The 14845-nt window shown below is 42.4% G+C and overlaps 1 protein-coding gene across 5 annotated transcripts in view; it reads left to right on the forward strand.

Annotated features, from left to right (window-relative positions):
• The window catches only part of DNAJC2 (DnaJ heat shock protein family (Hsp40) member C2), a 27076-nt gene continuing 12231 nt past the window's right edge, over positions 1-14845 (forward strand). The window contains exons 1-7 of one of the 5 annotated variants that reach the window (XM_036327602.1): positions 1-209; positions 2383-2573; positions 6905-6980; positions 7476-7574; positions 11489-11630; positions 13374-13454; positions 14766-14831. In XM_036327602.1, the coding sequence (XP_036183495.1) occupies positions 146-209; positions 2383-2573; positions 6905-6980; positions 7476-7574; positions 11489-11630; positions 13374-13454; positions 14766-14831 (719 nt within the window). In that variant the 5' untranslated portion in view covers positions 1-145. Of the gene's footprint in view, positions 210-2382; positions 2574-2670; positions 2846-6904; positions 6981-7475; positions 7575-11488; positions 11631-13373; positions 13455-14765; positions 14832-14845 lie in introns of those variants that run through there. The other 4 variants (XM_036327601.1, XM_036327603.1, XM_036327606.1 and 1 more) reach the window with 4 other exon arrangements.

The following is a 14845-nucleotide window of genomic DNA, read 5'->3' on the forward strand; positions in this document are numbered from 1 at the left end:
TAGTTCCTGGTTGTCTCCAGGCGCCGGTTCCTGGGCGTCGTGGAGCCAAGGCGCGAGGCTCGGACCGGGAGGTGGAACTGGAACGCTCGGCGCGCTCCGCCCGGGACCGAGCCGCTGCGCCCGCGGGGCCGGCCCCGGCGCCACCATGCTGCTCCTGCCGAGCGCTGCGGAGGGCCAGGGCACCGCCATCACCCACGCTCTGACCTCCGGTACGTGTCCACTCAACCCCGGCTTCGGCCCCCCTGCCGCAGCCCTCCACTTCCGCGACCCCGAAATCCCTCAGCCCCGGCCCCCGGCGACTAGCTCCCGGTCCTGTGGGGCCGTGACGAGCGCCTTTCCGCTCCCCGCTAGACAGCAACCCTGCCCCAAACTGCGAGGGAGGGGGCGCCTCTTTTCTGCCCCGACACATTTCTCTCTCCTCGCGGCCGCTGACTCATGGGTTGGGCCGAGCGGTTCGGGACCGAACCCTCCGCGACCCTGATGCCCGCTGCGAGCTGCCAGGGCGCGGGGTCGGACCCAGCCTTGGCTGCTGGTGCTCTACACCTTCCCCCTCTCTCCGTTCGCCCCGCTTTGTTTTTCAACTGTCATACCTCGGAGCCGGTCCCCGTGCTCAGGAGGGAGACCCTGGCCCGGGCCGCCGCTGGGATCCGCGGGGATTCGTCGGCGCGGCCCGGCCGTGAAGCGCGCCCGGTGCCGAGGGTCAGGCAGGTGATGCCGCGGACACTGAGCTCGTCTCCGGCTCAGCGACCTGCGTGAGCCACTGCGGCCGCTCGGGACGCGCTTGTCGGATGTGGTTCGGAGCGTGTATCGCGGCACGTGTTGCATTCGTGCGCACATCACCAGTGTGCTCAGTGGTCGGCGCCTCCCGTCCGGGAGGCCGCCGGTCCCGTTCCCGGCAGAGCACCTGCCCGGCTGCGGGTTGGAGCCCCGCTCCGGGCACAGGGAAGCAGCGGGTGGATGTGCCTCTTTCTTTCCTCTCTCACATCAACAAGCGTGTCCTCAGGTGGGGATTTAAAAAACAAACAAGCGCCCTGACCGGTTTGGCTCGGTGGATAGAGCGTCGGCCTGCGGACTGAAGGGTCCCGGGTTCGATTCCCGTCAAGGGCATGTACCTGGGTTGCGGGCACATCCCCAGTGGGGGGTGCGCGGGAGGCAGCTGATCGATGTTTCTCTCTCATCGATGTTTCTAACTCTCTCTCCCTCTCCCTTCCTCTCTGTAATAAATCAATAAAATATATTTAAAAATAACACAAGCATGGTAAGAAAACAAAGTCACACTACACAGATAGTACATGTATATGTTTATTGGTTTCGGAGAGGAAGGGAGAGGGAGCGAGAGAGAGAAACATCAGTGATGAGAGGGAATCATTGATCGGCTGCCGTCTGCACGCCTCGCGCTGGGGATCGAACCCGCAACCGGGCACGTGCTCTGACTGGGAATTGAACCTTGGCCTCCTGGTTCATAGGTCGAGGCCCAACCACTGAGCCACGTGGGGAGGGCAGTGCTTACTGAACATTACGGTTTGAATCCTCTCCTGTGTATGGTGGGGGAAGTCTTAATTTCCAAAGCTAATCAAAACATAAACACTCAGTTATTTTTAGAACACTGTGGCTTTGGGTACAAGGAGCATTTACATCTGAGTTATTGATAGCTGAGCAAAGCAAGGCTTGTGCTTTCAGGTGGAATATGAAATCGGAATTAAGATGTTAACTTTTCTTCCCTGACCTAAATTACATTTTTTGAAATGTGAACATGCAGATTGACAGTGACTTACCCTCCCTGCCCAGGAGCAATGGTAAAGCCTTGCTCCGAAGTGCTCCCTGGGTTTGTCCGTCAGTCCTCCAAGGAGTCGTGTCAGGTAGATGCCGGCTCCGTTGTGAGTTGGCGGCATCTCTGGCTCATTTCGCGCAGCCACCAGTGGGGACCCACCGAACGCCAGCGCCTCTGACTTCAGGCAGAGCTTGCTCCACTCGGGCCGTTGGCCTAAGTCCCCTTAGCTGCCGGACAATTGTCTGTCAGGACAAATCAGGGTTTCTAAATTAAGATACTGCTAGTTGTTTTTAGAAGGTCGTCTTGTTTTTGACAAGGCTAGCAAGTTTGCAACATTTCTCCCTGTTCCTCACCTTCTCAGAGCCCCAGAAGAGTGTTGGTTTATTGTTGACATTGGTTCATGTTTTGTTTTCTCAGCTAAGTGCAAGAGTTTATTGAATACTCTGTAAATTTATTGCCAACCCTCATGTTAACTGGATTATTGCAGCCGTTTTCTTAGTTGATGGTTTTAAAGTTATATTCTGATGCTGTCACTGTTTTGATCGTAGTGCCTTGAAACAGATTTATTCCATGCAATACATTGAAGCCTCTCTTAACACTTTCAATCACAGCCTCAACACTCTGTCAAGTTGAACCTGTGGGAAGATGGTTTGAAGCTTTTGTTAAGAGGAGAAACAGAAATGCTTCTGCCTCTTTTCAGGAACTGGAGGATAAGAAAGAGTTATCAGAGGAATCAGAAGATGAAGAGTTGCAGTTAGAAGAATTTCCCATGCTGAAGACGCTTGATCCCAAGGACTGGAAGGTATTTAACAGCTGAACCTTTTGTTCAGCCAGATGCTGTGCTAGACACGGGCAGTTTTCTCATGAGTCCTCCATTAATAAACCACGCTCTAAGAGGCTGCAGTAAGACCACTGTAGTTGAGCACCTTTTCATTGTTGAACCTCAGTGGATCGCACCAGCCATAGGGTACTCTTTCTGCTGAAGACGTCTAGGAAGGCCTCACGGGGAAGATGATGTTTGAGCTGGTCTTAAAAGGATGAGCGGCAGCTTGTGAAGCAAAGAAAGGACAAAAGGTATTCTGGGAAGAAGGAATAGAGATGCAAAAACACAAACGCATAAAAGAATACGTACCACCTTTTTGGGATTAGTTAAAATTAAGGGTTGTTCTTGAGGTAAGGTGGTGAGAAATTCCGCCTAAAACAGACTCTAGATCAGCGGTCACCAACCTTTCGGACCTCACGGACCACCAGTGGTCTGCGGACCACCGGTTGGCAACCGCTCCTCTAGATCAAACTGTGTAGTGTCCTTTTTATGCCATGCTCAGGAAGGAATTTTATTTCAGGGCAGTAGGAAGTCATTAAAAGTTTCTAAGCTAATTTTAGAAAAGTAATTCTCCTGGCAGCACAGAAAATTGCTTGAAAAGGGAGGGCAGGTCTGGAGGGGAAGTGAATAATTTGCTAGTATAGGCCTAATGCAATAATTTAAGCCTTCAAATGAATGCCTTATGCTTGAATTAAATTTGTGACTGGGTTTTGAGGAAGAGGGGATAACTTTGGGGGGTGAGGGGGGTAGTCTTGAGAAGTTTTGACCTCGTCTGTGTGTCACAAGAGAAGGGAATGTATTCAGAAGACCTCTGTGCATTTGGGCTTGTTACCAACACTGGGATGCGGGAAAAGGAAGTTTGTGGGGAGTGGTGTTTGTGTTCAAATTTGTTATGTCAGAATCGAGGTTCTGGTAACATACTGGTGAAGTTGTCTATTAGGTGGTTAGAAATTGATTCATGACTCTGCAAAGAGGTTAGAGGCAAAAAGCATTTGCAAGTCATTGGCACATAGGTGATAGGTGAGGCTGTGGGAAATTGAATGACATCAGCCAAGGAGAAGAATATAGACAAATAGGTATTATTGCTTAAGTTGGTGCTAGTATAATACTTAAGTGTACAGACTTTGGAATTAGAGTGCCTGAATTCAAATCTGATTCTGCCCATTTAGTGTGCTGGGACCTTGGGAAAGTTACCTGACATCTCTCACCTCATTTCCCTTATTGGTACAATGATATTGTTAACAGCTCAGAGGATTGTAGTGGAGATTAGTGAAATGATGCATATAAGGCACTTAACTAGTGCTTGGACATCTGATAAATTCAAAATAAATAGTATATAATAAGAGTTCCTGTCTCATTGATTGAAATGAGTGTTAAGTGAGGTAAGGCATATGTATAAAGCACTTAGAAAAGTATATAAGCACTCAAAAAGTGTGAATTGATTCTCCTGCCATCATGATCAGTTTTAAAAGAAAAGAACAACATTGAGGAGCACAGCACTGATAGATATTTAAGGGTGATTATAGGAGGAGAAACAGCAAAGGATACTAAGAAGAGGAAAAGAAGTAGAAGGAAGACAAAAAAAAATTTGCTTAACAAAGTTTCATTAAACATCAGGCACTATACTCTTCCAAAAACTAAGGGAGGAGGAAGTCACAAGAAGAAAACACAATCACCAGTGTCACTGCTTTGGAGAGAGGTCAACCACATAACATAAATAAAGATAAAAAGCCCCTGGGTTTGGCCAACGAAGTTTAGGTGACCACCGTGAAAGCCGTTCTAGTGAAATGATTGGGGTAGCAAGAAATTGCAGTGGGTTGAAGAGTTATTAGGAGGTAATAAAAAGACGTAAGTATAAAATACTCTTTCAAAGCTGGGTTGTAGAGAAAATGAGAGAAAACAGTAACTTGAGGGAAAGGAAGGGTCAGGAGGACATAGAATTGGGGGGCATTAAGAGCAACAAGAGAGAAAAGGAAGAAAGAATGGAGAAGATCTTCGGTATAGAAAAGAGTAGATGACATCAGAGCAAGGTGGCGGAGTTCATACATTCTGTTAATTGTTTCATTCAAAAAATCGGGATCAAGCACCTGCTGTGTGTTTCAGATATTTTTTAAGGGTGCTGAATAAGACAGTATTGCTGCTTCCACAAACCTTACATTTCAGTGAGGAAACAGATAATAAGCAAGCAATCAGGAACATGGCCACTAAGTGCTGGGCAAAGAACAACAGAGTGATGGAGTGTTCAGATGACTGTCTTAGACTGAGTAGGTGGGGAAGACCAATGGAACTGACATTTAAGATGAAACCTGGATGATTTGCAAAGATCAGGGAGAGTGGCATTCCGTGCAGAGAGCTTGTGCTGAGGCAGAAAGAAGTTTGGAATGTTCCAGGAACTGAGAGAAGGCAAGTGGTTGGAACAGAGTGAATGAGGGAGGGGCGAGGAAGTCAGGAGTAGTGGTCCTCAGTGAAAAGCCACATTAGAGTTTGAAGCACTGGCAGTCTTTAAGAACTTAGCGGGGTGGAGGCGAGACAGAAATGGGGAGTCATGGACATTTACACGATTCTTACCATATTCCAGCCCAACATTCAACCAGGTCACCTAGGATCAAAGTATAGAGAGACAAAAAGAAACCTCAGGACTGAGCTTTGCAGATCATTGATTAACTAGTAAAAATGACTGAAAAAGCTACTGATTGGTGGGAGGAAAACATAATGGATTTACAGAAACTAAAGGAAAATAACGTTTCAATAAAAAGAGTTGGTTGTGCTGCCAATGGGAGTTGAAGCCAAGTGAGGGCAGATAGGTGATCTTGGATTTGGTACCTGGAAATTGATATTGAAAAGAGCAACTTTGTAGCATCTGGGCTAGAAGTGGACAGAGCTGAACCAGATTGGAGTGGTTTGAAAATTAATGCTAAGAGGAGACAGCTTCTTCAAGGAGTTTAGCTTTGCCCAGCCCATGTGGCTCAGTGGTTGAGCATTGACCTATGAACCAGGAGATCAGGCTCAATCCCCAGTGTGTGACATGCAGGAGGCAGCCGATCAATGATTCTCTCATCATTGATGTTTCTCTCTCTCTCTTCTTCTGTGAAATCAATAAAAATATATTTTTTAAAAAAGAAGTTCAACTTTGATAGGCAGCTGAAAAATAGGATGGTAGCTGGAAAAGGGGTCCGGGAAAGGTTTTGTTTTTGTTTTGTGTTTTTAAAGATGAGATATAATAGAGCATCTTTTTATAATGGTGAAAATAACCCAGCTGAAATTAGGAGATAGCTGAAAGATGCTAGTATTTGAGGAGCCTTAGAAAAGGTGATATTCAGAACCAAGACGAAGGAGTAATTTGTTTTGGTAGGACAGGCTTTCTCAATTATGAATAAAGGGAAAGGGGGGAAAAATGTATGGATGCAGGTAGGATGGTAGAAAGAAGCTGGACTTTGACAGTGTAACTTAAGTTTTTTATTAAGCAAGAGGCACGGACATTGATGAGAGGGTTGAGAAGAGTCTATAAGGTTTAAAGAAAGACCAGAAGACAGAAGGTATGTAATAGTAATCTTAGTGAGTGGAAAGGTGAACTAACTGAAGAAGTATGGTTGCCAGGTCTGATAAAGGGCCAATCCCTATGAAATTTGCAGTCCTGAGTTTGAAGGGAAACCATCAGCCTTATTTGACTTTTTTCTCCTCTTTTATGCTCGTAACTCCCCTTCCTTCCCACTCATTCTCCAGTACTAGAGTTCTGTAAGGAGCCTTCACTCGAGTTGCTACCCCAGCTTCTAAATTTGCAGTGCCGTTAACCAAAGCAGAAATGAAAGAGGTACTTCTATTGAGAGAAGCCTCATCCCTTGCTTTCTCAAAATTTCCATTTAACCTACCTTCTTTGGTCCCTGTGGCTCCTGGTTCTTGCCTATTACTGCCCTAGGGCTGCTGTGATACTCTCTTCAGATCTGAAATCTTCCTGGCTACACTTTCATTTAAGAATGGCCATAGTATGTTAATAGATTTTAAGAGGAAAAGGGGTTCTATGGTCAAGTAAGCTTGGAAAATGCTGGGTTTTATAGATTTCTGTTTTCTTAATTGCAGAACTTCTCAGAGCCTTTATTAGGCTTAGGTGCATCAAATCATCAAAAAGGCTATACAAGAGTCTGCATTTCCCAAACTTAAATGACCACAGAACCCATTTTATACAGAATGTCTCACTGGACTTCTATCATGGGAACATCTTTGGGAAGCACTGTTTCAGGGTGCCAAAACACAAGAGATAGTAGTATATATTGCTGCATTTTAAACTTGACTCCCTTTTATGTCTTCATCAGAACCAAGATCATTATGCAGTACTTGGACTTGGCCATGTAAGATACAAAGCTACACAGAGACAGATCAAAGCAGCACGTAAGTATTTAATTATTTTGAAATAATCAGATATCTGGCATAGGAAATGTTTTCCTTTTGAAAAAATGTGCAGGATCATAGTCTATAGCCATAACTCTAAATTGAACCGCATGTATCATATGGTTATACCAATGCATGAGCACACTCTCCTTTACCTTCAGAACCAAGAAAAAGTTAAGTTGGAAGAAAGCAGAATATAAACTGATATATATGATAAGATTATACCTAAAATTTTTGAAGCATATGCTTGAGGAAAAAAAGTCTGTGAAAATACACTAAAATGTTAACAGTAATTGGCTTTAGGTGTTGGCACTTTGGCCCCTTCTTAAATGATTCTTTGTTTCTCTAATTCCCACATTTAATAAGCTTATGTTTTACCATAGGCAAAATATTTTTACATTAGCATTATGATTTTAGAAACACTATTTAGCTCATCTTTTTTCTTAGTTTTAATGTCTAAAGTAACAAATTATCTAAATCTGGCTTATTTTGTAGATAAAGCAATGGTTTTAAAACATCACCCAGACAAACGGAAAGCAGCTGGTGAACCAATAAAAGAAGGAGATAATGACTACTTCACTTGCATAACTAAAGGTAAGGAAATATTTTAGAGTTAGGCATTTCTAATAGTGATGATTACTCATTTTCAGTTATATGTGGTTATTTTTGGTAATTTTCCCCAGAACCTCACTACACAAAGTGAGGTTCTCTCAACCAGCAGCATCAGCAACACCTGACAGCTTTTCAGAAATGCAGAAGTTCAGGCCCCACCCTAGACCTATACTGAATCAGAATCTGTATTTTAATGAGATCACCAGATGATTTTTTTAAGAAGCTCATCCTAGGGTGAATTCATACCTGTTATATCTAATGATGAAAATACTAAAATCTTTCTTATTTCAGATATTTTATGGGACTAAACTGTTCCTCAGACGTTTTGCTAATTTATATTAAGTTGCTTGTATCCTAATATAGGACCCACAAATGTTTATTGGTAATTACATAACCATGTCCTTGCTAAGCAGATTAATATAGGTGCCACCATTTCTAAACATTTCCTTCAATGTGATTTTACATTTTGATGCTAGTTTTTTAAAAATTGTAACACACCTTTTAAATGTATTCTTATTGGCCCACTTTTACACAATGCTCAAGATGCCTGAGATCCTTTGATTGTTCACAACCTGGGGATCTAAGTTAATTTTCTAACAATTTGTTTTTCCTCAGAATCATGTTTTCTTAAGGGATGAGTGTTTTTTTATTAAATTTTTTATTTTTCAATTACACTTAACTTACAATATTATATTAGTTCAGGTGTACAACCCAGAGATTAGACATTTATAAAACTTACGAAGTGATCACCCAATAAGTCTAGAACCTATTTGACACCATACGTAGTTATTGCAATATTACTGACTATATTCCCTATGCTGTACTTTAAAAACATCCCCATGACTATTCTGTAACAACCAATTTGTACTTCTTTTTTTTTATATATATATATATTTTTTTTAATTAAATCTTTATTGTTCAGATTATTACATTTGTTCCTCTTTTTTCCCCCCATAACTCCCCTCCTCCCAGTTCCCGCCCCACCCTCCGCCCTCACTCCCCACCCACTGTCCTCATCCATAGGTGCACGATTTTTGTCCAGTCTCTTCCCGAATCTCCCACACCCCTTTCCCCCCCAAGAATAGTCAGTCCATTCCCTTTCTATGTCCCTGATTCTATTATAATCAACAGTTCATTCTGTTCATCAGATTATTTATTCACTTGATTCTTAGATTCACTTGTTGATAGATGCATATTTGTTGTTCATAATTTGTATCTTTACCTTTTTCTTCCTCTTCCTCTTCTTAAAGGATACCTTTTAGCATTTCATATAATACTGGTTTGGTGGTGATGAACTCCTTTAGCTTTTCCTTATCTGTGAAGCTCTTTATCTGACCTTCAATTCTGAATGATAGCTTTGCTGGATAAAGTAATCTTGGTTGTAGGTTCTTGGTATTCATCACTTTGAATATTTCTTGCCATTCCCTTCTGGCCTGCAAAGTTTCTGTTGAGAAATCAGCTGACAGTCATATGGGTATTCCCTTGTAGGTAACAGTTTCTTTCTCTTGCTGCTTTTAGGATTTTCTCTTTGTCTTTTGCTCTTGGCATTTTAATTATGATGTGTCTTGGTGTGGTCCTCTTTGGATTCCTTTTGTTTGGGGTTCTCTGCGCTTCCTGGACCTGTAAGTCTATTTCTTTCACCAGGTGGAGGAAGTTTTCTGTCATTATTTCTTCAAATAGGTGTTCAATATCTTGCTCTCTCTCATCTTCTGGCACCCCTATAATTCTGATGTTGGTACGCTTGAAGCTGTACACTAGCTTTGTATTTTCGGATTCTTTTTTCATTTTGCTTTTCCAGTTGGGTGTTTTTTGCTTCTTCGCATTTCGAATCTTTGACTTGATTCTTGCGCTCCTCTGGTCTGCTGTTGGGTGTCTGTACAATATTCTTTATTTCAGTCAGTGTATGCTTAATTTCTAGTTGGTTCTTTATCACAATATCGAGGGTCTCATTAGATTTCTTGAGGATCTCACTACATTTATCGGCGGTCTCACCAGTCGTTTCGAGGGCCTTACTAAGTTTATCGGCAGCTTCTAGACAGTTCTTGAGAGACCTTAAAAGTGTGGTTTTGAGCTCTATATCTTCTATTTCTGACATTTGCATCCTGTTTCTTTGTCTCCGCATGTTTTTATCTTTTCTTGGTGCACCCCCTAGTGGTCTTTGTGCGCAGTCTTGTTGTAGTTAAGCCTTGATTGTTGTCGGCAATAGTGGGGGTGATTTGACCTCCAGGCTAACTGGGTATGAGAGTCCTGTACTTCTTAATTCCTTCACTTTTTCACCCATCTCACCAACCCCTCTTCCAAAATGTTCTCTCTCTCTATGAGTCTGTTTCTGTTCTGTTTGTCCATTTATTTTGTTTTTTGGTTTCCACACATAAGTGAAATCATATGGCATTTGTCTTTCTCTGTCTGACTTATTTCAGTGGTTTTCTGTAGTAGTATCCTATAGAGTCCAGTGGCGCATCCTCTTGGGTCACCTGAGCTGGGTGCTTCAGGTGGGTGACTCATGTGGATTGGCTTCAAGGACTGGGCGCAACCACCATGGAGGATCTGCTGTTCAGGGCCAACACCACAGAGCAAGACTGGCTTCTCTGGGGCTCCAGTGCCTAATGAGTCTGCCTCGAGTGTGCCGCTCGTGGAGGTGGTCCAGTGGTCCTTCAGCATGGTCTGAAGCTGTCCACCGGCTTTGGGGCCTCCTGAGAGGTGCAGGCCAAGGTCAGCCACCACCTGTGCCTTTCCTAGAGCTACTCGGCATGAGCCACAAAACAATCTGCAGATGGCTGCTGGGCTTGGAGGTGCCTGGAGAAAAGCTGTGTGTGTGCTGAAGCCAGTCTAGGGCCACTTAGCAATATGTACAAGGCATATGCTGCTTGTTTGGGGTTTGTGAAACTTCTAGGGATTGTGGGGGAGTCCAAAGCGTGAGTGAAGACAGGCCATTTGTATGAAAAAGCCACTGGAAAGAAACAGCTGGGTGGGACAGGGTTTCAAGAAATCACCAGGGCAAGGTGAACAGTGTTGCCAGGTTGGGGGAGACTCCAATAGGCCACCTGCCTGCTGATTCTGTGGGGAGAGGCCTCAGCAAAGGAACACGGGCCTCTGCCAGCATTTCTGTCTAGGAGAAAGTTACCCCGTCAGCTCTCACCCTAATAACAGACAATTCAGTTCCTCCCCGTATGTCCCTGGTGACTTTCAGACTGCTGCCCAGTGCTGGAGTTCAGAGCGAGTGAGTCTGTAAGTTTGTGCGCAGGCCCTTGAAGAGGAACACCAGGAACTCCAGCAGCCTTCATCTCAGCCACCCTCCCTGCCAGTTTTCACAGCCCGAAGTTATGGGACTTCTCTTCCCGGCACTGGAACCCTGGGCTGGGGACCCTGGTGTGGGGCTGGGACCCCTCACTCCTCAGGGGGAACCTCTGCAGCTGAGATAGCCCTCCTGATTGTTACCCTCCACATGTTGGTGTGGGCCCGCCCATTCCACATCTCCCCCCCTACCAGTCTCGATGTGGCTTCTTCACATCCATAGTTAGAGGACTTCTGTTCAGCTAGATCCCAGGGGTTCTGAATGATGGCGGTTTTGTAACTTAGTTGTAATTTTGATGTGATTGTGGGAGGATGTGAGACCGCATTTACCTGTGCTGCCATCTTGACCAGAAGCCAAAGGATGAGTATTTTTAACTGTTGTTTTGTCATTTGCCTTCCAGAAGAGCCACTTAACGAGGTTAGGTGCAGTTATATCTAGTAGTGCTAGAGCTTCTTCACCTAGATTAAATTCCACCCCCCAAGCACATAAAATTTTAAATGTGGAAAATAATGACTTTTTTTAAAGGAAGGGGAATTTTTATTTTCTCACAGGGAAAAAAATGTCAAGTCATGGTAATATGACCTTATCATTTTTTCCTCAGCTTATGAAATGTTATCTGATCCAGTGAAAAGACGAGCATTTAACAGTGTAGATCCTACTTTTGATAACTCAGTTCCTTCTAAAAGTGAAGCAAAAGACAATTTCTTCGAAGTGTTTTCCCCAGTGTTTGAAAGGAATTCCAGGTGAGTTAAGGCATCCCCTTGTGATCATTATGCTCTACTGCAGCAGTTTTCAACCTTTTTCATCTCATGGCACACATAAACTAATTACTAAAATTCTGCGGCACACACAAAAAATATATTTTCTGCCGATCCGACAAAAAAATAAATAGGTATAACCAGACGGCTATTGTTGTGTCGGCTGTCGTCATATTTTTATTTGACAATCTAAGGGAAAAGAGGTCAGTGCCCCTGACTAAATAGTCGGGTATTGCATGTTTTAAAAATTCTTGTGGCACACCAGTTGAAAATCATTCCTGTATTGGCCTGCTTCTTATAGTCTCTAGGTTTCTGTTTTGCTCTCTAAATAGAAGTTTTACTTTTCCATAGTGAAATTATTTTATAACTCATGGAATGTTTTTCTTTTGAGTTTTCCTTGGGGGCAGACTGCTTTTATGTAGTGTGATACCGTTACTTAGGTGACAGTAATTTCCCATTTTTTTGTTTCTCTTTTATTAATGGGTACATTGCTCTATTTGGCCCATTATCACTTGAAAAAAGCTTTTGTTCTTTTTTTTTAGACATATTTTTATTGATTTCAGAGGGGAAGGGAGAGGGAAAGAGAGATAGAATCATCAGTGTTGAAAGAGAATCACTGATTGGCTGCCTCCTGCATGCCTCACACTAGGGATCAAACCCGCAACCAACTCAGGCATGTGCCCTGACAGAGAATCGAACTGCAACCTCCTGGTTCATAGATCGACACTCCACCACCGGGCCATGCTGGCCAGGCTTTTGTTCTATTTTTTGAGCATCTGGTTATCATAAGGTTCTCTGACTAAGGATGATTTATATTTAAGATTAAAGCATATTTAATTTCTTTCATTTAAATCAGTTTTTACATAGGGTGTACCAGTATTCTAAATTTTTTGGTTACATCTGCATTGAAAGGTTTTTTATGGAGTACATCTGGACTGCAAATGGATTCAACTGTAGAGTCTGAAAAATTTCTGATACCTGGGTTCCACCTAAAGAGATTGTGATTTAATTGTGATTTCAGTTTAATAGTTTTTGAATTCATGTAGGGTTTTTAATGTTCCTAGGTGAATGCTAATGTGCATCCACATTTGAGAACCACTTTGATTAGCCATTTGGTGTGGTCTAATATTTCTTCTAATCTTTTTCTTCACATTTGTTTTGTAACAGTATTGAAGGTGGTAAAAAAAAAAAAAAAAAAAGACAATGGATTATTTTTTTGTAGAATGGTTTTATAGAATGGAAAACAAGTCAGTAAGTAGCCTTAAGATCCTTTTACTATGTGATATATGTGATGGGTGAGGTGCTGAACCTAAAAGTCTGACTTTTAGGAGGAAATGTGGTGGTGATGAGGGGGTGGAAATTTATTCCCTCTGTGAGTATTAACATTTTTTTAAAAGGCTAGACCTGCAGATTGCTGTACTGCCCATTTACGGGGAAAAGGGGCTCAGGGCCTGTTTTTCCTAGCCAGCCACTGGCAGCTGCTACAACCCTGTAACTTACAGACTGATGATAACCTGATGGATAAAACACCATTTCATTGTTTACTCGCCCATTCCTATCCACCCTTGTCCTCTATTGCACCTGTGTTGTTCAGCACACCACTCCTAATTTTCCAGCTCCATCTCTTTAGTCTTAGAGGACCTAGGAGAGGAAGATTTAGGAGAGGAAGAATTTGTCTGTTGAACTTCTGTACCAAATTTTTAATTGAATTTTCTTTTAATATTTCAGATGGTCAAATAAAAAAAATGTCCCTAAACTTGGTGATATGAATTCATCATTTGAAGATGTAGATGCATTTTATTCTTTCTGGTAAGTGGATACACTGATTTTATGATGCTGTGATTTTTTTTTTAAAGACTAAGTATTCAGTAAATACTTGATTGACTGTTCATAAATTAATCAAGGGATCAAAAGCACTTTGTTCAGAAATTAATAAACCTCCTATTAGCTCCTATATGATATTTAGGCTTTTATGATTGTTTTTTCAATGTTTTCTATTAATCAGATTTCTAGATACCACGCACACTCTAATGGTAAAAAATTAAAACTGAGTAGTCATTTGAATTGAATAAAAATAAATAACATCTTCCCTAGCTATCTTGCTATTAAAAGTACTTGAGTATGTGTGGAAGAAACAGTACTATTTGTCTCTATAACTAATTTCTTAATTTTTAATAAGCTTAATATTCAATGGCCACTGTATTTTCTCATTAATATCTGATAAATTAAAACATAAAATCACGTAAAACAAAAATGGCAAAATTTAGCTCTATCAGTTTTAGTTGCTAAAAATAACCACTACTATGGTTTAAGAGTTGACAGAGTAGCAATGGTGAAGGCAAGGAAAACTTAACAAGTCCCCAGCGAGAGAGAAACCTAATAGAAGAACTAACAAGGAGGTGTGATTTTTGACTGGAGGGGAATAATAAGTATATTTTAGATTTTCATACAATGTCATTAAAAAAGGAAGAAAAGACTTGAACATAGTGTTAATTCAGTACCAGAAGGGAGTGGAGGGGATTTATTAAAAAAAAACAAAAACACACATTCACTTGCCATTAATATTGGGGTTTTTGTTTGTTTTGTTAATCCTCACCCAAGGATATTTTTCCCATTGATTTTTAGAGAGAGTGAAGGGAGGATGGGGAAGGGGAGAGAGAGAGAGAAACATTAATGTGAGAGAGACACATTGATTGGTTACCTCCCACACACACCCTGACTGAGCCAGAGATTGAACCTGCAAACCAGCTATGTGCCCTTGACCAGGAATCGAACCCGAGACCTTTTGATGTATAAGCTGGTGCTCTAACCCAGTGGTCAGCAAACTGCGGCTCTTTGGCCCCTTGAGTGTGGCTCTTCCACAAAATACCGACTTCTGCGCATGGGCCATGAAGTTTCAATCGCACTGTATGTGTGCGCCTACACGTGGTATTTTGTGGAAGAACCACACTCAAGGGGCCAAAGAGCTGCATGTGGCTCGTGAGCCGCAGTTTGCCGACCACTGCTCTAACCAATGAACAATATCAGCCAGGGCTGCCATTAATGTTTTTTAAAATTATATACCTCTAAGTTAATTTTAAAGAGTTTGTTTGTTTTTGTTTTACTTATTTCTGTCTACAGGTATAATTTTGATTCTTGGAGAGAATTTTCTTACCTAGATGAAGAAGAAAAAGAAAAAGCAGAGTGGTATGTATATCAAC

The sequence above is a fragment of the Myotis myotis genome, unplaced genomic scaffold, assembly GCF_014108235.1.
Source record: "Myotis myotis isolate mMyoMyo1 unplaced genomic scaffold, mMyoMyo1.p scaffold_m19_p_11, whole genome shotgun sequence".
Classification (NCBI taxonomy): domain Eukaryota; kingdom Metazoa; phylum Chordata; class Mammalia; order Chiroptera; family Vespertilionidae; genus Myotis; species Myotis myotis.